This window comes from Parastagonospora nodorum (genome assembly GCF_000146915.1).
Source record: "Parastagonospora nodorum SN15 chromosome Unknown scaffold_11, whole genome shotgun sequence".
Lineage (NCBI taxonomy): Eukaryota > Fungi > Ascomycota > Dothideomycetes > Pleosporales > Phaeosphaeriaceae > Parastagonospora > Parastagonospora nodorum.
This window is the reverse complement of record NW_001884559.1, coordinates 1,061,126-1,080,898: the sequence shown is the minus strand read 5'-3', so window position 1 is coordinate 1,080,898 and position 19,773 is coordinate 1,061,126. Positions and strand designations below refer to the sequence as shown.

At 51.0% G+C, this 19,773-nt stretch overlaps 10 protein-coding genes across 10 annotated transcripts; 5 read left to right on the top strand and 5 right to left on the bottom strand.

Annotated features, from left to right (window-relative positions):
- Nucleotides 1–728: 728 nt before the first annotated feature.
- On the bottom strand, nt 729–1,535 carry SNOG_07780 (hypothetical protein; the record flags this gene model as incomplete). The annotated part of the gene is made up of 2 exons (XM_001798056.1): nt 729–1,007; nt 1,056–1,535. 2 exons carry the CDS (start codon nt 1,533–1,535, stop codon nt 729–731), a joined length of 759 nt encoding a protein of 252 aa, XP_001798108.1.
- An 818-nt stretch (nt 1,536–2,353) lies between these two features.
- SNOG_07779 (hypothetical protein) lies at nt 2,354–4,033 on the top strand (the record flags this gene model as incomplete). The annotated part of the gene is made up of 2 exons (XM_001798055.1): nt 2,354–2,371; nt 2,531–4,033. 2 exons carry the CDS (start codon nt 2,354–2,356, stop codon nt 4,031–4,033), a joined length of 1,521 nt encoding a protein of 506 aa, XP_001798107.1.
- Nucleotides 4,034–4,380: 347 nt separating this feature from the next.
- SNOG_07778 (hypothetical protein) lies at nt 4,381–5,637 on the bottom strand (the record flags this gene model as incomplete). The annotated part of the gene is made up of 2 exons (XM_001798054.1): nt 4,381–5,070; nt 5,155–5,637. The coding sequence occupies 2 exons, from the start codon at nt 5,635–5,637 to the stop codon at nt 4,381–4,383; spliced, it is 1,173 nt and encodes a 390-aa protein (XP_001798106.1).
- Nucleotides 5,638–6,130: 493 nt separating this feature from the next.
- On the bottom strand, nt 6,131–7,208 carry SNOG_07777 (hypothetical protein; the record flags this gene model as incomplete). Its single annotated transcript, XM_001798053.1, has 3 exons — nt 6,131–6,272; nt 6,373–6,423; nt 6,676–7,208. The coding sequence occupies 3 exons, from the start codon at nt 7,206–7,208 to the stop codon at nt 6,131–6,133; spliced, it is 726 nt and encodes a 241-aa protein (XP_001798105.1).
- A 629-nt stretch (nt 7,209–7,837) lies between these two features.
- SNOG_07776 (hypothetical protein) lies at nt 7,838–9,053 on the top strand (the record flags this gene model as incomplete). Its single annotated transcript, XM_001798052.1, has 4 exons — nt 7,838–8,122; nt 8,180–8,327; nt 8,387–8,619; nt 8,691–9,053. The coding sequence occupies 4 exons, from the start codon at nt 7,838–7,840 to the stop codon at nt 9,051–9,053; spliced, it is 1,029 nt and encodes a 342-aa protein (XP_001798104.1).
- Nucleotides 9,054–10,290: 1,237 nt separating this feature from the next.
- Nucleotides 10,291–10,596, bottom strand: SNOG_07775 (hypothetical protein; the record flags this gene model as incomplete). Its single annotated transcript, XM_001798051.1, has 1 exon — nt 10,291–10,596. The coding sequence occupies one exon, from the start codon at nt 10,594–10,596 to the stop codon at nt 10,291–10,293; it is 306 nt and encodes a 101-aa protein (XP_001798103.1).
- Nucleotides 10,597–12,541: 1,945 nt separating this feature from the next.
- Nucleotides 12,542–13,228, top strand: SNOG_07774 (hypothetical protein; the record flags this gene model as incomplete). The annotated part of the gene is made up of 1 exon (XM_001798050.1): nt 12,542–13,228. The coding sequence occupies one exon, from the start codon at nt 12,542–12,544 to the stop codon at nt 13,226–13,228; it is 687 nt and encodes a 228-aa protein (XP_001798102.1).
- A 1,975-nt stretch (nt 13,229–15,203) lies between these two features.
- SNOG_07773 (hypothetical protein) lies at nt 15,204–16,076 on the top strand (the record flags this gene model as incomplete). The annotated part of the gene is made up of 1 exon (XM_001798049.1): nt 15,204–16,076. One exon carries the CDS (start codon nt 15,204–15,206, stop codon nt 16,074–16,076), a length of 873 nt encoding a protein of 290 aa, XP_001798101.1.
- Nucleotides 16,077–16,508: 432 nt separating this feature from the next.
- On the bottom strand, nt 16,509–17,100 carry SNOG_07772 (hypothetical protein; the record flags this gene model as incomplete). Its single annotated transcript, XM_001798048.1, has 3 exons — nt 16,509–16,827; nt 16,879–16,975; nt 17,028–17,100. The coding sequence occupies 3 exons, from the start codon at nt 17,098–17,100 to the stop codon at nt 16,509–16,511; spliced, it is 489 nt and encodes a 162-aa protein (XP_001798100.1).
- A 2,292-nt stretch (nt 17,101–19,392) lies between these two features.
- Nucleotides 19,393–19,676, top strand: SNOG_07771 (hypothetical protein; the record flags this gene model as incomplete). The annotated part of the gene is made up of 2 exons (XM_001798047.1): nt 19,393–19,496; nt 19,520–19,676. The coding sequence occupies 2 exons, from the start codon at nt 19,393–19,395 to the stop codon at nt 19,674–19,676; spliced, it is 261 nt and encodes an 86-aa protein (XP_001798099.1).
- Between the last annotated feature and the right edge of the window lie 97 nt (nt 19,677–19,773).

The following is a 19,773-nucleotide window of genomic DNA, read 5'->3' as shown; positions in this document are numbered from 1 at the left end:
TAGGTGTTACAAGGAGGCCTGGAACGGTGGAGAATTAGATGGCAGAGATGGTGTTTCAAAGGCACGCGCATCAGTGAATGTTCATGGTCGCGTGGCTAGTTAGCCTCGGGAAAAATCGGTGGGGAACATCGCAAGGCTCTTTCCGTACTAGCCGATTGCACATGTCATTGTCGAAAGCTGCCTTTCTACTACACGCCTTGAGATATCACGCAAAATAATAATATGGAGAGGTTCCACAGACGCAAGAGCTTTGCAGTCTTGCACCATTTTCTGTCTCGACGATGTAATGCACATCGATGTGGAGAGAACGTGGCTGCCGCTGTGCCGAGACCGTCTAGAGCCAATCACAGACAAGCAGGGCTCCACGACATATCAATCATGCACCTCTTCCGAGAACCACTGTGTCGGTGTCATGTATGCTAATTCGAGTGCCAGATGATGACAAGACAAGATCGATTCTGTAGTCCGGGTCGGCCATGCCGCCATCAGGCTTTCATTCGTCCTGCCCAGCGCCACGTGTGTATCATAACTCCAAGACTGCACCCAAGTATTGGATCGGCACCTGAAACCAGCGAACTCCTGCACAGCCTTGATCTCCCGACCCAGTATCGTGTTTACCGCTTGCCAGTAGCCTATGGAACCCTGCGCCAAGCCATGCATGACCATCATAAAGAGACGGCCGATCACAAACCTAAACTCCCGCTGCCGGTTACCCTGCATGTCAATATTCACAGTGTTGCGTACTGCTGTGCGCTGGCGTGCCTGAACAGAATCTCGTCCAACGCTGCCTGCGTGTCCCTCAGTGCGCCATGGACGCCGTCCACATGGGCATGGTTACCCTGCATGTTCTCCAGACTTCGCTGCAGTTGTTCGAGCACAGGAGCTAGCTCGGCATCAGGGGCAGCCAGCAGTGCAGTATCCAATGGTGGCGTTGGCCTCAGGCATATGTCGTCAGGGCCATCGCGAAGGACCACGGTCTTCTCGGATTCTAGCAGGAGAGGGTGGATCTACTGATTGTCAGCCACTACTCAATTCGGTAGGCATGGCAGGCCTACCCGTCCATGCTTCTCCTGGTGCTTCCACTCGGTCCTCCACTTCTTCGTGTCCTTCTTCAGCTGTTCCAAAACTTGCTCGTCCTTCTCCAGCATATGCTCAGCCACCCTGACCTGCTCAGTAAGCAGCTGTTTCGAATGCCGAGCTGTTGTGACCTCCCGCGACACTTGGGCATTGCGCTCGGTGAGCTTGTCAATATTGAAATGTATATCTTTAGCCTGCGGGGGTATCCGAGAAGCAGCTAAATGACGTGCGAGCTTCTTTACGAGTGGGTTCAGCGTGTTGTGGGCTGCGATGACTTTGCGCTCGTCTCGTTGCGTGTTCGCGATATCCTTCTTGGCGTCCCGTACGACGGCGACAATCTGCTCTAGCACTTGAGCAGAGACCTGTGGCCAGGTATCTATCTGCTCTTGTGGTATGCGCTTGGTCTTTGCCTCCAATTGCATGTACTTCTTGCGCGCCTTGGGGCCCTCTTCGACCATCTCGTCCGGGTCGCTGTGCGCTTTGCGTTTTCGCGGCCGCGATGACTGTGCCTGATCTACTAACAGGCCAGACAACTCATCCTCGTCATCTTCTTCCACTCGTGACTTTCGCTTCTGCTTTGTCTTCTCTTTTGCTACGAGAGGTTTTGGCGCATCAGATTTGCGGCTCCCTGGCGGTCGCCCGCGGCGCTTTTTCGAAGCATTGTCGTCTACACGCGTACGCGCCTGAAATTGGTTAGTATTCCGCTGGCTTAGAGAGCGAAGTTGAGCCGACTTACCATGACGTCGTGGTTGAGCAGTGCATCGCGTTGTCCCAATGTTGACGCGTTCTGGGGTGATGACCCAAAATGGTTAGTGCCAATCACATCTTCACGTGATCCGCACCCCTCTTCCACGAATGCAGCCCAGAGACTTCAGTCTTTTTGTCGGCAATCCTAAGATGCACATTCTATCTGAGAAAGAAGACGTAAGCTCCAGGAATAGCATACTTGTCAAAATACCGTATGAGGAACTCGATCTAAGCACTACCAGGTGTCTTCCTCTATTCCAAGGGCACTCTTAATGCGGCTTCACTCGGAGCGTGAAACTCGACTTAGCCCTGAGATAAGGGAGCCTATTTATGGTGAGGATGGTGGTTCTGATAGTCGCACGCCTCAGGCTTGGTGCCGTTCTACGCCGCAGTCAGCGAACCACGCCGCGGTACACGCCTCACAACTTCTTCGGCGTAGATCAATGCGCAACGCAATGAAGCTTTCCTGGTTCTAACAGCTCTTCCGATATATATCGTAGTAGTTACATTGACATAACTTATTCAGACCATGGACAGCCCTGAGCAGGTAGCACATGTACCTACGTTTTCTTCTCTAGCTACCGAGCTCAAGCTTCATATTTTTGATTATGTTCGGTTGAAAGCTGATCAAGGCAGTGCGCGCCTTATTAGCCAGGTAATCATGCGATCTTGATGACCCGCGCACTATATACTGACTGTGTTGTAGGAGTGGAATCGACTCATGAGTCCGTATATGTGGACAAGTTTCACGCCGATTTCAACTGGATCATTTACGAACGGTCTTCTCTCGCCATCTGAGGAGCAAAAGGCTTGTTTTCGCCGTGTTCGCAGTCTGACACTCGAGTGGAACCAGGAAAGCAGCGCCGGCTCATGTAGCTGGCTTTCGCGCGTGCTACCCTTGCTGGAAGACAATCAATTACGCGCGTTCACGGGCGCTGCCGATAATCCGCTACCTGCAAAGCTACTCTTTGAGCTTCTCCACCGTCAGGCTGAATTAACGTGCTTTCGAGCGCGCTTGGACTGGACTGCAGCTGCGGGCGCCATCGATGATACAGCCCCATGGACGACAGATTTGGAGCACGTGCTGCCGCTGGCTCTGCATCAGGTGACGACACTCCGCGTATATATTGGAGATCTAAATGCTCCAGGAGCTCATACCCAGGCTTTTCATAAGTACGAGGCTGCATATAATAATGTCCTTGTATCATCTGCTCCTCATCTCGATCGCCTTGAGATTTGCGGATGGCGATGGCAGGGGATGCCCAACGACCAAAAAGTACCACTGTATGGACAACTTCAGCATGCTATGGGCGCCAGCCAGGCGTTTCGAACGCTTCGGCAACTCGTAGTTGCTGATATCGATTTGTCTGGAGTGGAAGATAGATTGGTACAGGCTCTTTCTTTGGACACGCTCTCGGTACTCAGACTCGAGTATTGCAGCCAAGTAGACGCGTTTCTCCAAGGGCTTGCTTCTGCGCTTCGACAGCAGACAAAGACATCACTTCGGGTTTTGGCCGTCCGCACCGATTACTTGCGGTACCACTGCAAGGCAGGCAGTCTCGAAGAGCTGCTACAGTCGTTCACTGGCCTAGTAGAATTGGAATGTAGTATTTCCCTCGCCGTTTTCATGGACTGGAAGGGCAACACTCTTCAAAGACATCCCGGTCTAAGAAGGCTGCTCATTTCTTCGTTCATGATTCATATGGGAGTTCCTGGCTGGCCCGAAATAGTACCGGAGACTCTGGCTCAGTGCCCTCAGCTATATTGCTTTGCGTATCCACCCCTCGAGCCGGGTCTAGGACGGGTGCTAGACTGCTCGCTACCGATAAGAATGCCTTATGGCCTCGACAAGTCGCTCGACGCTGTAGCCACAGCCCCGTCTCTCCGCATGATCCGTCTCCTATGGGCGCCAGGTCAATACGAAATGGAAGACGAGCTGCTTCGACAAACAGACGAGTGGATAGAAAAAGCAGCACAGATAGCGTACCATTTTGCTACGCTCGTGTTGATGTATCTATACCGTCGTGGCTCAGCTATCAGGCTACTTGCGTTATCGGCCGAGTCGCGATGGAAACAAATTCGTAGTGACAGCAACCTTCACTTCTATCCGCATTATTATTACAAGCTAGAAAGTACTGAGAATGGAGTGAACGTAGTTGCTCTGAGGGACTATGTGGCGGAATGCCCCGAGTTGGCCGATTTCATGTAGCTGATGTTGCGTGGAGTAAGCGGAATTTGTTTGTGTAGGATAGATTTATTCTACTTCTTATCCACCTACTTGCGCATATATATAAAGGAACAAGAAGCGAAATCAAAACAAAGAGCGTATCCGGAGAGATGTGTAAAGAGCGTTTCCAGTGAGGTCTGTAAAGAGCGTTTCCGGTGGGGTTTGTAAACAGCATTTTCGGTGAAGTGTGCAAAGATCGGTTCCATAAGTCGAGATATGTAAGTCGAGCCATCCAACGACTTGTCTCTCCCATACTGCCCAGCAAGCATTTCGAGACAATTCCAAAGGGAGAGAGAGATCAGGGTGTGAGATCGTGGTGACTAGCCAATTTAGCATCCTTTTGCTTTAATCTGGTCCTTGAGTGCCTGGTCAATGCCAGGCATATCGTCTCCAGTTACAGCCTTCATGGCCATCCTAACGTTTGCTGCTGCTTGTTCTGCTCCATGCGCAGGTCCAAGCAAGCTACCCATCCGCTGGAAGTCTGCGAGTGAGAGATCTCTGCCCTTGTACTGTTGCATCTGCCTGACTTGCTGGTAAAACACCTTGGCGTCCTGTTGATCTTTTTCTTTGAAGCCGTGTCCTTGGGCTATATGAGTAGCGATGCGGGCCATCTTGCTATACAGCTGCATTCTCCAGTCCCCGAAAAGGTGTGTAACGAAGTTCGATGTATCTGCAACTTCTTGGCTGTAACGTGCGAGGTTGCTCTTGGCTTCCGGATGCGCAAGCTCATCCCAATGGATGTTGATTGGCTCCTGCTTCAATTCCCCATTAACCTTAATCCATTCAAACTTTTGGGTGTTTTTTTCGACAAAGCGTCGAGTAGCCTCCCAGAAGATGTCTACCAATCCTGCGTCTTGGCCATCGGGGATTGAGATATCGGCGTCTCCGGTCTTCCCTTCAGCACCACGAGATCCGAGCTTAAGACCAGCCATACCACCCATCCAGATCACTTTTATTTTTTTGTTCAACACATAGCCCCTTTCGGCGGCAACAACTTGCATAAATTCGCCAACTTCATCGTAGACTAGCACCAAGTTAGCAAATGTTTAGCAAGGCAGGATTGGGAAGACTCTACAATCCATCCACTCCGACAGTGTATACACCTTGTCATCCCCGGACATTCGCCCGCTCAATGTATTTCCAAGCTTAGTGTACTCGAGGCTACGCTTAGCATCTCGACAGGGCAAGGCCCTAACAATATCGGAAGTATCCTTGGCGGCACTGCGCTCAAGGGCCATGAATGCTTCTTCTGGCGCGTCCTCGGAGCCAGATTGACCAAGTCGAGGTCTGCTGTTTGGATTGGGCTTGGGGGGTGTAGCGGGTCTGGGGGCTGCTGGAGGCGCTGCCACGCGAACGGCGAGCATGCGTTTGGACTCATCACCGGCCCCGAGGAGATCGCCGGCTGTCGCTGGCGAACGTTGGGCGAAACCATTGTTGCGTACATCGTCCAGTGCGTAGTCACTCAAGTGCGTGTAGTCGAGTTCAGCAGCTCGCTGCTCAAGGGCTGGACCATTTCCAGGGAGAGCTCGCGCTTGGGCTCCACTCAAGGCGACAAGGCCAAGGATGGCTGGAAGAATTCCGCGCATATTGGTAGGACGATTGGTTGCTATGGTATGTTACGGTGGGATAAACAGAATGATATGATACACTCGTTGTATCTAGGTAGATGTGAAAAGAGATGTTCTGAGGAGCATGAGCATACACTACAAGAGCTTGCTCTCTGCTCTTTATACACTACCCGTCCTAAGGCCACGTGTAACGGCGTGCTGAACAGCGTTAGATTTCACTGTCAAATATCACAGTGACCGTCATCTAAAACTATGACAAAGAGGCACGTGAACTGAGCGGCATGGTGGGTGGCCTACGGCGTAAGAACTGCAGGACTGGCACGATCACAACAAGACAAAGTATGCTAGATGCCGCAGATAGCATCTGTCCTGCGGTGCGGTGCATACGAAAGTCCCCGTAGTCTGTGTTGCTTTCCCGTGCCACATAAAAGATGTTGTATCTTGCCAACCCTGGAATCCAGTGAGTGGTCGCTCTGCAATCATAAGTGCTTCATTCGTGCCTCATTCTGCCTTACTCTACCGTGCCCGTTTCAATGCTGACGCGGCGTTCGGGCCTATATACAGCAGTGCCGCAGTCGGCTTTGCTCAACTGCGCCTGTTTCGAAGAATTTTTGTATCTTACCAACGCGGCGAGCGGTCGATCTCTGGATAACCTATTGTCACGTAGCCACAGTATTAGGTTTTGGGGGCACGTTAGACATTGCGGCTTTGCTCTACTGTCCACGTATCGAAAAGATGTTAGATCTTACGGACACGACGTGGCAGCGCTCTTCAATAAGGAGACTATCGCTACTGCATTCTTTACTGTAGAAGTATTATCGCCTTGGATATCTTAGCAGAGTGATTCGCCTAGATTCGTTTGACGATAATGTTATGTGTCACTGTAGGAGTGTAGAGAGGCTATGATAAATCATGTACACAGAAGAGGTATTCTCATTCTACATATAGGTAGATACATGCAAAAAAATGAACTACGTATAAGGAGGCGAGTCCAACGAAGAAGGACGACGAAATCGGGTTTTCTTGGTGTCGCCTGGACACTTCATTCCGTCATACCCGCCCTCTACGTGAAGGTCATACCCAGCCTCCCATACGTGAAATGCCAAGGATTTGTTATCAGGATCGTCCTGGGGCTCTCTTTCGCCGTTGCAGTCGTAGAAACCGTCATGAAATTTCTGTGCCAGGTCTCCTGAGAGGTAAGGGCCATCGGGTGTGGTGTCGTGAAGACAGAGGTAGAAGACGACGCCTCTGCCTTTGCTGTGATTTCCTCCGCACCAAAGGTTCTCACACATTCCTCGCACTCCCATGTAATAATCAGGGATTTGCTCGCGAGCTTCCTTGTCGAGTCGCATCTGGCGGTCGTCGGTCTTCCCCATAAGACGAAGGCCTGCCAGGAAAGCACGCTCACCAAACGAGGACCAATTTTTATTGCTACAGAAGTGCCAAGGATCCGTCGTTTTTCCTCGTCGTTCTAGAGTTGTTGTATTTGTGTAAGGCTGGTCGAGCGCAGTAGACTCGCGCAGGGGAGTGGAGGCGGCCAGACTAGTGAGAACGCCGAGGAGCAGTGCGGCAGTGGAGGGGAGAATCATGGCTAAGCCGTTGATAGTAGGATATTTTATGCGTAGAGAGAAGTGAAGTTCACAGATCTGTTACAGACTGCTGTAAGAAGAAGAGTACTATGACGGGCCGTCACCTTTAACTATTCCGACGCATGATATTCTTCAGAACTACTGCGCCCATCTGCAGCTGGCCATAGCTGAATAAGACAGCCTAGCATTGCGCGATGTTCTGCAAAGTTCCGCTCTTTGCAGCTTCGCCACTTCCTGCGACTGCGCCGTAGTATCATTTCCGTGAATACGCCGCGCAATGTATGATTCCCGTGACTACGCCGCACGAACTTTGATGCCCGCAACTGTGCCGACGTTGGCAGCGACGCGTTAGCAACACATGCGTGACCAACAAGGCAGTCTGGACTGAAATACCCGCAAACGGCGTGGGTTGGTGCCGCAGCGGTGACGGAAGATGCCACGTTGATAGCGCAGCTACGATAGTCACATCTCTATGAGCTTTGGGCTCCATAGTCTCCATATAAAGCAGCTGCCGCCGTGTTAAAGGGTGCAACTATATTCTACAACTAGTGACTTCTAAGCTTCACTCTTACTTGCGAAGACATCTTCTCTTCTTTTCCATACACACCACGAAGACTCCCGACTTCGTCATGCGTGCAACAATAGCCTGTGTTGTAGCAGGTGCCACTACGTTGATTACCACTCTTTCCCTGGCAGCTGCCGGTACAGCACTGTTAATTCTAGCCCCTACCGCCTCCGCGGGAAGCTCAAGCGTAGTTCCCTGTGTAGTTGGCAATGGCAACAAGGAGTTGTGTGACTCGTGTGACGAAAGTAAGGCAATTGAGGTTACTTCCTGGAACAATGCCACTTGGGTAAAGGACTTTAACATGGGGGATGCGCCAGCAGAGACTGGTCCAGGCTACAAGGTGTACTGGGTATGATGATTCATGTGTTTGTAAGAGCAATACCCGCTGGCTAACAAGTTCACTTAGAAAATAGACCAACCAGCAGCAAACTGCCGCGTTCTCCTCTTCGACGACTTCAACAGCGACAAAGGCAGCATCGAGCCAGGGCTTTCGGGACGAATCAGGCTATCAGTGAACAAGGGCGGTTGTTACATGTCCACCATCCGCTCCGGAGGTATGTGGTCCAATTTGGTCCATTTTCTTCGGTTTCCTTCTGCTAACTGACGCGTATAGGAGTTGGCGCTGGAGCTTGCTGTGGCGCAGAATGTGTCAGGATTGGCGCTTTCCCCGGCGGTACTACAACGAAGCGCTCCGAGCCCGCATCCAAAGACCCCACGAGCTCACCACAACTATACACTCCACGCAGGAGTAGAAGGAGTAAATCACAGTGGCTGAGTCGACGCAATACGGGCGGGCAGAACAAGAATCCATTCGCGAATCGACCTGCCTCTAGTGCTAACTGGAATGTATGTATTCTGCGACAAACTTCTCCATCCACACAGGAAACTAATATCTATGGCTATAACGTTAGTGCCAGGCAAAGCCAGAAGGCCCTACCTACACAAAGTCAGGGAAGCAGGTTGTAGATGGTAATTCATTTCCCTGTGGATCTGACATTGGCTGCGACATGTCAGTAGAGTTTGAGGCTAGCGTGGCCTCAAGCGTGTCTAGCGAAAAGTCGACAACTTATACGAACAGTGAAGGGATGTCGTTCGAGGCAATGGCCGGATGGATGTTATCTGGTCCCACGGCTACTTTTAGTGTTGGGTACAACAAGGAATTTTCCGAGGCTGTATCTTCGTCAACAGGCAATACTAACACAGACACAAAGTCAAAAGGAATCAGCTTTCGACAGCAGGTAACACCGGGATTTCAGTACAACGGTAAGAGCCCTGGGTAGAGTACGCATAACTCATGTACGCTGACTGTCTTGCAGGCTGGTGGGCTCCAACTCTAAGCTGCCAGATGTGGACTCTCTCGTGTGACAAAGGCGAAGGGCCTGTGGAGAAATGTAATCCTCTACTTGATGCCAATAAAAATCCTGTGGGCGAACAGGGTATTATGACTACAGGGCGTGCCTAGGCAAGAGAGAAGGGAACAAAGAGCGGATGGGGAGGGGAAGAGAAGGAGAGGCAAGGGGAACTGCTAAGTAAGATTTCACGTTGTCTCATAAAGGGAACGATGACAAGCACAAGTAACAGTATATCAGGAGAAGACAAGTTGACAACGGGAAAAATAATGGGAGGGACTATAGCTTATTGCAACACTTGTAGAACGAATATCCATGTCTTAGATCGGTCTGTTGCCACATGTGTTTTACGCAAATGTTGAGAACCGTCAAACCGACAAGTCATCAATACATTGGCCTCGAAGGAAGAACGCTTCGACCATGAGAATACCGTTGGCCAGCTTCAGGGCGATTCCGATCGAAAACTTTAAGCAACCACAAGTGATCAACTTCTTCTTATTCCTCTTGAGTAAGCTACTGCCTCTCGACAACGTTTTCTTCCACCGACACTTGATGTGCCGCCTTCATGCGTTCGCCCCAAGTCTCCAAAGCGGCGGGATCCTTCTCGGCGGCCTCCTTGTAGGACTCGTAAGCGGTCCATCAAATCCTGTTCAGACGCTTCGGCATCAGGGACCAGTCGATCATGGTCTGTTCCTCCTCCGCTGTCAATTCCAGCAATGCATATGCCTTCGACCTATTTTGTTGAACTGCAACAGTCTATTTGATAAGAAGGCGGTTGCTGGCGTGAGTGGTATTGTCTTGGCCATGATTGCTCAACCAGTCCTGATCTGCTGGGATGGAGAAGACCAATGTTAGCGACACCAAGACAAGCTGCATTGCAAGGCAAGCCATTTCCAGCGCGATTGTATGGACGCTGAAAAGCGCCCAGCAGGCAGCGCACACAATTTGAATGCGCCTTCTTAGGTTGCGGTCGAGCTTCGGTAAGCAAGCAGTTCTTGTACGATGCCCGTGGTGGTCCGGATCGTAACGACATTACCGTTTGGCATGGTGACAAACATTCTGATCTACTTCAGCTTTGTAGCTCCAGCTGAACGCTTAACACTTGAATCGAGTGCTTTGCGGCTTGCCGTCAAAGTCCAGAATCGAACGGCAATCAGGCCAACAAGGCTTAGTGAAGCGGTGAAGCGGCGAAGCCATACCAATCGCAGAGAAGCGCCGGAAGCACGACTAAAGCGACATTCAAGATGAAATCAGAGGCCGCGATAGCAACATGCAGGACATTCGTCTCCTTAGAGACCTTGCTGGCATCTCGGATCTTCAAGACCGTGGTAGGAGAGTTGATCTGCTGACAGAGCAGCCAACGCGTAGACCATGAGCTTAAATTTGTCGCCATGATACCCTTGGAGATGTTGTATAGGATAAAGCCTGGGACCGACTCGGCAACCGAGTTGTCCGCGAAGATGTATCCAGTCATGAGTGGAAAGTGTTCCCAGGGAGTAAGACCAGTTGGCCAGGGACTTGCGCATCGCCTCTGCGCCGAGCAGCGTGATGAGACCGAGCGCATCGATTTTGAACGGTAATCAGACTTTGACCGAGATAGGACTTAAGATCGTCATATCCGTGCTCACTAGGAGGTATGTGAAGGTGCTGATGAATGGAAGTATGAGTAGGGTGATGAGAGTGCTGCTTGAAAATTAGTATATCACTGCGCAAGGCTGGAGCTCTACATACTAGAACTCCATGGTTGAGTGTTTGCTGGGGAGACAAGTTGCTTGCTTAGGTTACGTGTGGAGGTTGCGATGGCCTTCTAACAAGCAGAACGTGATTCTTTATAGTTCCTGGGCCTCGAATATAAGCACTAACGGCACATAAATTTTGACGAAGTGAAAAGGCTATGGTGTGGATGTTCATCGCTGCGTGAGGTGCGCAACTATCACTTGTACATCTCAAGCATTCGGCGGAATCTGACATGTATGCCCGAGAAATCATATCCAGCTTCCGATGACCCAATATAAGGTATTCCTTGCGAGCGAAGTGATGTTGACTTTTGTCCACCTATTTGTATGATGGTCTTATCAAAATTCGTCTAGCAAGGAGAAACATAGTAAACATCGCGAGCTATCAGAATCTCAGACCAGTCGTTCCCGTACTACAGTTCGCCGCAGAATCCTGCCACAAGAAAATACCTCCACGTCTCATTCATGACGCGATGGTTCATTGTGATGACGATAGTAGAAGACAAGTTTTCGTGGAATGACATATGGCATCTATTCGGCTGGCTAAAATCACGGTCTTTTTCAAAAACTATAACATATGAGCTCAGGTATTAGTGATGTAAGATTCGCGATGTTTGAAATGGTGTGATCACGTGACAGTTACAGTACAAACCATTCATATTCTTCATATCTGGCGGAGATTGAAGGTCAAGAACAGGCGCGATAGGCGTGCGCGTGTACCTAGCCCCCACACGAGGCGCTTGTGGAGATATTTTTTTTGTGAGCTTCAATGTTGTAAGGAGGACGCACGCGAGTGGCGCGAGCGCGTCCAAGCTAGCTTCCAATCACTCGAAAGCGCGTCACCGCTCGTCCTTCACAACAAATTCCACTGAAACCACAGCAGCAGCCATGTTCAGACGCGAAATTCTATGACAGTCTGTACGTACCGAGAACCGACGTGCAAATGAGGACGCTGTCGTCGCACTGAAAGTACCCAAACGCGTTGCCGTCGCGCCTCGGCCGTGTCTCCTAGTCGCGATGCGATCAACCTGGTCGTCGACGCTGAATCACACTGCCAAAAAGCATGCGACATGTGCCATGCCTCACCTGCGTCAACTGGACCGAAGAGCATCGACGACAGGTTGATGTACTGTAATACGCGCCTGGCTGCTAACCCTTTGCAAGATAGGGTGATAGTTTAGGATTTGCCTCTTTCAGACATGTCTACGACACAGGTCGAACCCAAGGGGGCATGAGCGTGCCGATGTCTTGTTATAATTCCTTGTTCCCCATACCACGTTCCGCCGCATACTTCGTGCAGGATGCGATCTCCTTCAAAATCTCACGCTCGTGCTGCTGCGTTTTTAGTTACTATTGGTTACTGTCTGTTCTCCCGACGTTCCTTAGGCTCTAAAAGCGCGATACGTCGCCTTGTTGTATTTGGCGACGACTGGTCTGACACAGGTAGTATTCGAGCGGTTCCACTACCATACTTGGAGGCAATTGTCCGAGATCCTGCCCGGGGCGAGCTATGGGCTGAAACGCTTTGCAATGAGGTAAGTCATTGTCTTGTGCGAAACAGCGACAACTAACATATGGAAGCTCGCTTGCGATCTGATCGACAACTTCGCCAGCTCTGTACCAATGAGCCTAAACATAAGCACGGTTGGTTCTGTCATCGACTCAGATGTGCATTCAGCCGCCATGAAAGGACAAGGCGACAACTTGTCACTGATCGACTTGAAGACACAGGTCGAACAGTTCCTCAAGTACGAGGAAAAGAAGTACCGCATACCAAGACGCCTCCGATCTGATGACGATTGGACACTCTTCGCCGTGTTCTTCGGGCTTTGGGATCTTCTCGAATACTCAAAGCTCGAAATGGAGTTCGCTATGAGATCTGTCGATGATAGCATAGCAGAGTTATTCGTTCAGCTTGATGTTTTGGTAGCGCAATCGTCAACTGCCGTCCAGATTGTTATGCCTCAAATGATCGATGTCACATTCTTCCCGCGTTTCAAGCCCAGCAAAGATGGTCTGGATCTACGAGTAGCGCAAACTCAGCATCGAATGTTGTTCCTGCAGACTTACTGGAACGCTGTCTTGTTTCAACGCGCAGTGCAATGGCAGAAGGGCAGAGTCTTCATGCCTGACTTGAATGATGTGGTGATAGAGCATGTCAGAATGAAACAGCTGTATTGCGAAGGCATCCTGGATGCGTTTGGCTCCAAAGAACGCATGCTGCTGGTCGAAGACGTGGAGCTGCCATGTGTAATCATGTCGTTGGCTGGCAACGCGACGAATCTGCATGCAGCCGCTGTAGAGAAATGTTCCGATCCAGCTGCGCATCTATTTTGGTCAGTCATCCAACCAAACAAACGCATTGTCTGAGCCTAATCAGAGAACAGGGATGACCTGCACCTTGGACCTAGCGCACACAAACTAATCGGAAAACAGGCCGCACGCCTCGTTCGCGGTAATCATACTGTCAACACCCCAGCAACGAAAGGTGGTACCCAAGGCCACCCCAGACCAAGTAGAAAGGCGGGAGAGCGTTTCACTCTAGAATTTCCACCGAATCAATGACCAGCCATGTGAAAGACAATGTTTGAAACTTGACCAAGGACGCTGTTGAGTTATTAGTAGGAGCTCCGCCACGAAAAGAGGGGTAGCTGTTGTGAAATCGTACTTCCCGAGACCACGCGTGGGTCCGCTATTATCTGGCATTGTTAAGTCCTTGCATAGTTGGCGTCGGAATGCTGGAATGTCTCGGGGCGTGTTCTTGGCCGTTTTGGGACGTGGCAGGAACAAAGGAATCGCGCACCAGGTTCAGCCGCATCTGTCTGGAACAACAATCTACTGGATCGCTGGCGCCTAATCATCAAAGCGCAATGCATTTGTACCGCACCCGCATATCAATCTCAAAGCAGCTGAGAATGTTCAATGGTTCGTCCGACACGCCTCCCTTCCTAATCATGGGACAATGAAATTCGACCTCAAAGGCCTTCATTATATCAGCGAGCTCGTCTTTCACGTCCAGAATGTTAGCAAGTCGCGTACTGCCGCCAATTGTTCGGCCTCCACCCCCTCCACCCCCGAGCCCTGTTGCGACGTTCTTCCACGTCCCCAGGAGGTACGTCAGATCGAACATGCAGGTCGGCGACACGCCTCAGAACTCTTCAATAGACGATGTGAAGCGATCTCGTAACTTGCGTAAAAGTAACAGGATCCATGATGCAAAGCCCACACCCACATCAAGTCCTGTGCGTGCGAAAGAGGAACCTCCGTCGCCAACTTTGACATCCCCTCGATCAGCTAGGAAAAGGCTCGCGCCTCTCGAGGACACGATGAATGGAGAAGATCAAGTCGGAATCAACAGCCCCACTGACATTCGTTCCCCTCCAAGTGCGACTTCGACCGGCTCAGGCGAACTTCCTCAGCACGTCTGCCTCTGCCAGCCTGAGCCCAAGATACCCCGTCCGAGAAATGGTGAGTGGGTTTCTCTCTTTGTTTTCAGATCGTTTCAGTCGCAAAGGGTCGTGTGACAGGGAATGAACAAAGAATGCTTTCTTTGTTTGTACGTGGTGTGCCACAGTTTCTAACTTCTTTGTAGCATTTATCCTTTATCGGCAGCACCACCAACAAGCCATAATCGCTAGCAATCCTGGACTCAATAACCCCGATATTTCCAAAATCATTGGTGAGCAGTGGAAAGCTGAAAACGAAGAGTCGAAAAAAGTTTGGCAGGATCTTGCACAGGTTTGTGTCTTCTCGCAATACCCTTGAGCTCCTCTGACATGTCATGCAGGAAGAGAAAGTCAGACATCACGAACAGTATCCTGACTACCGTTACCAGCCACGACGAGTCGGAAAGGCCAGCTCGTCGCCACTCAACCCATCGGTTCAGCATACGACAGTTGACAAGTATCGTTGTCCTAGGTGTGGTGGACGCAGCATCAAGACACCGACCAGCCCTTATCCGGACTCAGTTAGAACACCAACCTTACCGCCACCGAATTACTCTGAAGGTTCAACACCGACCACGCGGTACTTGCCCGTGATGAGTAGCCTGAGCCTAGAATCTCCGGTCCGCCGACGGGGTCATGGACCTTCGGGTCTTAGTAACATCCAGGTTCCTTCGATACGCGAAGAGATAAACTCGTACAGTCCCCTAACGCCAGGAGCCAAGAAGCGGCGGTTCGACTACGGTCCGCCACCGAGCAATGCCCGTAGGCCAGATGGACCTTATTACCCACAGTATGATCGAAGAGAGTCTCTCCCTCCCATGCAAGTACGCTACTCGCCTCCGAATAGTGCTACCATGCCACCCCCACGTACCCCACGCGATGCTCGGAGACCTTCCATTATGGTGGAAGCAAGCTCGCACAATGACCAAAGCCCAAGAAATATAGAAGAGGTACTCATGAACTTCCCTTACCAGAACAAGATCAAACTCCTCGGTCGCATCAGTCTTCCGTATAAAGAGCCGTCTCCGTTGAGTCCTGCGCCCAGAACTCGTGGCGCCATTCTAGCTATAGAGGGAGACGATGTTGCTGCCGTCAAAGAACTCTCTCAGTGGTTGAATGATCGCCTTGCAAAAGATACCGAGTCACAATATCGCCCTCGCCTCGTCGAACCACCACAGACACCCATTGAGCAGGATTCTTCTTTTGAGGAATATCTAGATCTGATCAAAGCGTGGCATGGCAAGAGCAAAGAGATGATTCAGTACATTACTACGCCTGTGGACTCGCCTCCGTCGTCGCAAGACACCGTCATGGCCGACAAAGACTCAGATAAGGACACTGAAAAGGAGCTTTCTGATATAGATCGCAAAGACTCTGCCACATCTTCTGACTCGCCTGCGTTAGCTGCCGCCTCCACTTCACCCTCTTTGGATGCTGCTTCGGTCGCAAAGCCAATCGTCATCCTTCCAACCTTCCAACTCGCCGCATCAGTCACTTATGCCTCTCGGATTCCCATCCAAGACGCCTACAGTTGCACAGACCATTGGCAGTGGATGGCGACTTTGTGGCGCGGCACGGTCGGTCCTGACCTCACCATCTACGTTAAGATGTACGAAAAGGATGCTGGAGTGAGCAAACCCGAGATGGACGACGCAAATAGGTGCTTGACGATCGGAAAGGAGAAGGATGGTAGATTCAGCGATGCGGACTTGAGGAGAGTCGGCTTTGAGGTCAGCGAGTTCATCAACGGTATGGCTAGCAAAAGTATGTGAGTGGGCTTTTGGTGTTAGGTATGCGTCCTCTGGGACATTATGATGGCGTTTCTTTCCATGGGCAGTGACAGGCTATCACTAAGCCTAGGACCGTCTTGCCAGGCCTGGTCTTCTAAAATATAGTTTTTACCTATAATGTATTTTACCTCGACCTTTCACTCTCATTCCTCTTTTTTCCCGCTCACGGGTCCTGGCCACAAGCCAGATGTACATCATGGGCGTATCCTCATCAATCAGCTTACGTGTACATGCAATTGACACTCTAGAGCAAAGGTTAGTAGCCTATAGCATGATAGTCGCTACAATTGCAGACTGTCGTTCGATTTCTACATACTCTTAAGATTAAACATTCCAACTCATTACTGTTGCTCTACTCGCGCAACTCCAGTACACACACATGTGAAACTAATCACATCTCATCTGCCTCTAAATTCACTTCCTTCCCACACACGAAAAGTAGCTCCCCCACGTCCTACCGTACGCACCCGTCTCCTTTCCCCAATTCCAATTGTTCCACATCGTCCTCGAAATGTTATTCAGGGTACTCATCGTCGGCACATCGGGATACCCCTTGGAATCCGTGTACTGGAACGTCTTGCACCCCGCCGCGATATCAGGCAATTGCGGCACGGGGTTCTGCTCCGCTTTGAAGATGGCGCCGCCTTGGATCGGGCCGGGGTATGTGTAGGGCTGCACGTTGATGCAGATGGAGTCGCCGGCGATGAGGCCGTTGCAGACGAGTCCGATGGAACTGATGTAACATGTGAGTTTTGGGGTTCTGGAAGGTGGAGTCACGACTTACGGGTTCCAGCGGTAAAGATCTGGGGCGGTGAAGTTGTTGTACTGGTTTACGATTGATACGCAGGATTCGTCGCGCTCGACAAAGTGGGTAGCGGAGCCTGGGGAGGACTAGTGAGCTGGATGTCTTTTGGGGGAGAGGTAGGCTCGTACAGTCGCTGGGGAGGGCAGCCCCGGATGCAGCGTGCACAAGTGCAACGACGGCTAGAGTAGCGGAGACGAGCATGGTGTTGAGTGATAGACTTGGTAGGTCAAAGAATGTATTGTGAAGATTGATTGCTCTTCTTCTGATCAAAAGCCAATGTAGATGGCAATTCAGATGTGCGCATCTGTACAGAGCTTTATAGAATTTTCCACGACAACGCTCAGGTCTAGATCTCCTGTCGCCTAGCCACGCACAACTAGCCGTCGGATCCCATCTGCGTTCGATATCATGTTGCGAGGGACTCACCCTTTTTTCGCAAGCGCTGATTTACCGGTGAGCCTCATCGGGTGGCTAGCCATTGGAGCAATATATACGCCCTGGTAAGGATCGTGTGGGAGTCTCCACTTCTGCGGGACAGGGTATAACATCCATACGCGATCCTACTCAGGTACTAGTTGAAAACCACTTGACATCGAACGGAACGCGATATTTGATACTTGCTGCTATTGGAGAATATATCAACATGGCATTCTGAAGATACCATTTGCATGTGGGCATCATTTTACTTAGTTGATCTCGGATGCACCAAAGCCAGTAGTCAAGCACCACTTTGTGAGGCTTGGAAGGAAAAGTTCATGGGTGGCCTAATGTGTACGTTAGTGTCAATATTCCATCGTTAACGAAGACCAGGCATCTGCAAGTACTCAATCGTCCGCTAGTTCTAAGTCCATACAGGGGCTTTGCATATGACGGGTGCCTAAACACAATATTGTTGTTTCGCCCTGCATAAACGTGAAGCCGTTGAACTTATTTTGCAGCCGTCCCTCAATATGTTCCATACACTGGATTTCTGAAGCTCCAAACCTTACCTATGTCTTCAGCCGTCCTTTCATCTAGCAACACACCTTGCATTGGTAATCACCCTACCGTGTTTCCTTGGCGTCCTTTCTTCATAGTTCCATTTGCGACCATCACACGAGATGTTTGGCTCGCTCCCATCAAAATACCAGCAAGCTGTATCATTTTGCTCCTTGTGCGTGAGCCGATGAGAATGTAAGAATCTGAACTGCTTGGACGGGCATCCATAGCCCGACAAGGAGACTTGTCTTTCCTTGACCTGATTCGATTCCGTAGGATGTCAATTACAGGCCCGTTCTCAGACTACTCTCCTTCGCTTGGTAGACATTAGACCGGCTCTTCCTGGTTTCATAAAACGTGACATAAATGATCATCATATCGCGCAGAGAAGGCGCGGGGGTTCGCAGCATCCGTTGCAGAGTTCGTGACGACAATGGAGGACGGAAAGTCGGTCAATGAGTTGCATATGTACAGAAGGCGTGAGTGTCTAAGAACGACGCTTGGTTGGCATCGGGATGTTGTCAACAAAGGCATCATGTGCACGGACGCTAATACCATTCATTCTGTGCGTGGAGACTGGTGTCTGGTACTTCTCAGAGGAGCTTAGCAAGTGTGATGAAAACCTGCCTCCTTGGAAGAGTGAAGCACATTGTCAGAGCACCTCCTCCTCTCCGCAACCAACTCAAAGCGTCGTCACTACAAATACCAACTCCTCATAGGTGGGTACGCTGACCTCAGCGTCGCAAGTGCGACGTTGCTGCGGAGTCGAGCTCCGAAGATCGTCGAGGCCACTGGCTTGGCATGTTCGAAATGCCGCTCGAGGCATCATGCCTGTGCAGAAGCAGCCAAAATTTCACAACGGCGGCGGTCCGTTACCATGACACTGCTGCATCGACCCTTCCAGTTCGCCAATCATTGTCCCCTGCGGTTAAAGTGACAATATGCATCCGGCACCGACCGAGCGAAGGAGTCGCAAATGTCGCAGCGTTTCGTTGCTGCCGTAAGCCGCGCTCATTCCAGCGGTTACAAGGCCGAACAGCAGCGCCGAGAAAGAGCGATGAGTTATCACTTTGATTACAAGCCAACGGAGCATGTAGATCCGCCCGCCAGGACAGTTCAGTGCTTTTAACTTCATCATGGTCTCCCTTGACGCAAAGCCAAGACGAGGATCAGCGAAACCAGACGCCGTTTCAGCCAGTCTTGGTATTGAACTCTGGAGCGGAGGCTGCGGAACATTATTCCCGCGCACACTACAGACAAGTCCAAGAGCTTCAAGGCAGATAGTCTGCAGCATACACCGCTTTGAACCCATTTAGAGCATGCAGAAGCGCTCGATTTGTTCCACCGGCACATGGCCATGAACGTTTGCGGCCTTTGTGTCTGCCTGGTGTCTCGGCGGAGTCACGTATCTATGGTCCGACGCGCACCCATGCGGAAAAAGCCGTCGCACAGAACCACCAGATTTACAGATGTGCTGGGTCAGTGTTCTCAAAGTCTCTCAAAATCCAGCACATGATGCAGGTCGAGCCGGCGGACGCCTTGGGCGGACCGAGCTGCGCCTTTGTCGTTGACTTGGCGGCTCAGCCAAAGCGGCGCAAATTGAGGGTGAGAAGCGCCAGGTACGCGGCGGAAGGTCGCTCAGCGTCGCTCAGCATTTGCCAGCGCCGGCCAAGAGGGCAGCCTCAGTGAAAGATATACGCCGAAAGGCTCAGCTTCGAGCTGCTGCCGCGAATCCCGTCTTGAAGGCCCAAGCAGCACCTCAGAGAGGACACGGTGGGTCCACTGAGATGCAGCCGTGATTGGCCGTACCCGCCGTCCTCACTTTGATCCAAGATGATGCCCAGCCTTGGCTCTCGCGCGCGATGGTAGAAGCCAAGCCCAAGACCTTCTTCCAAG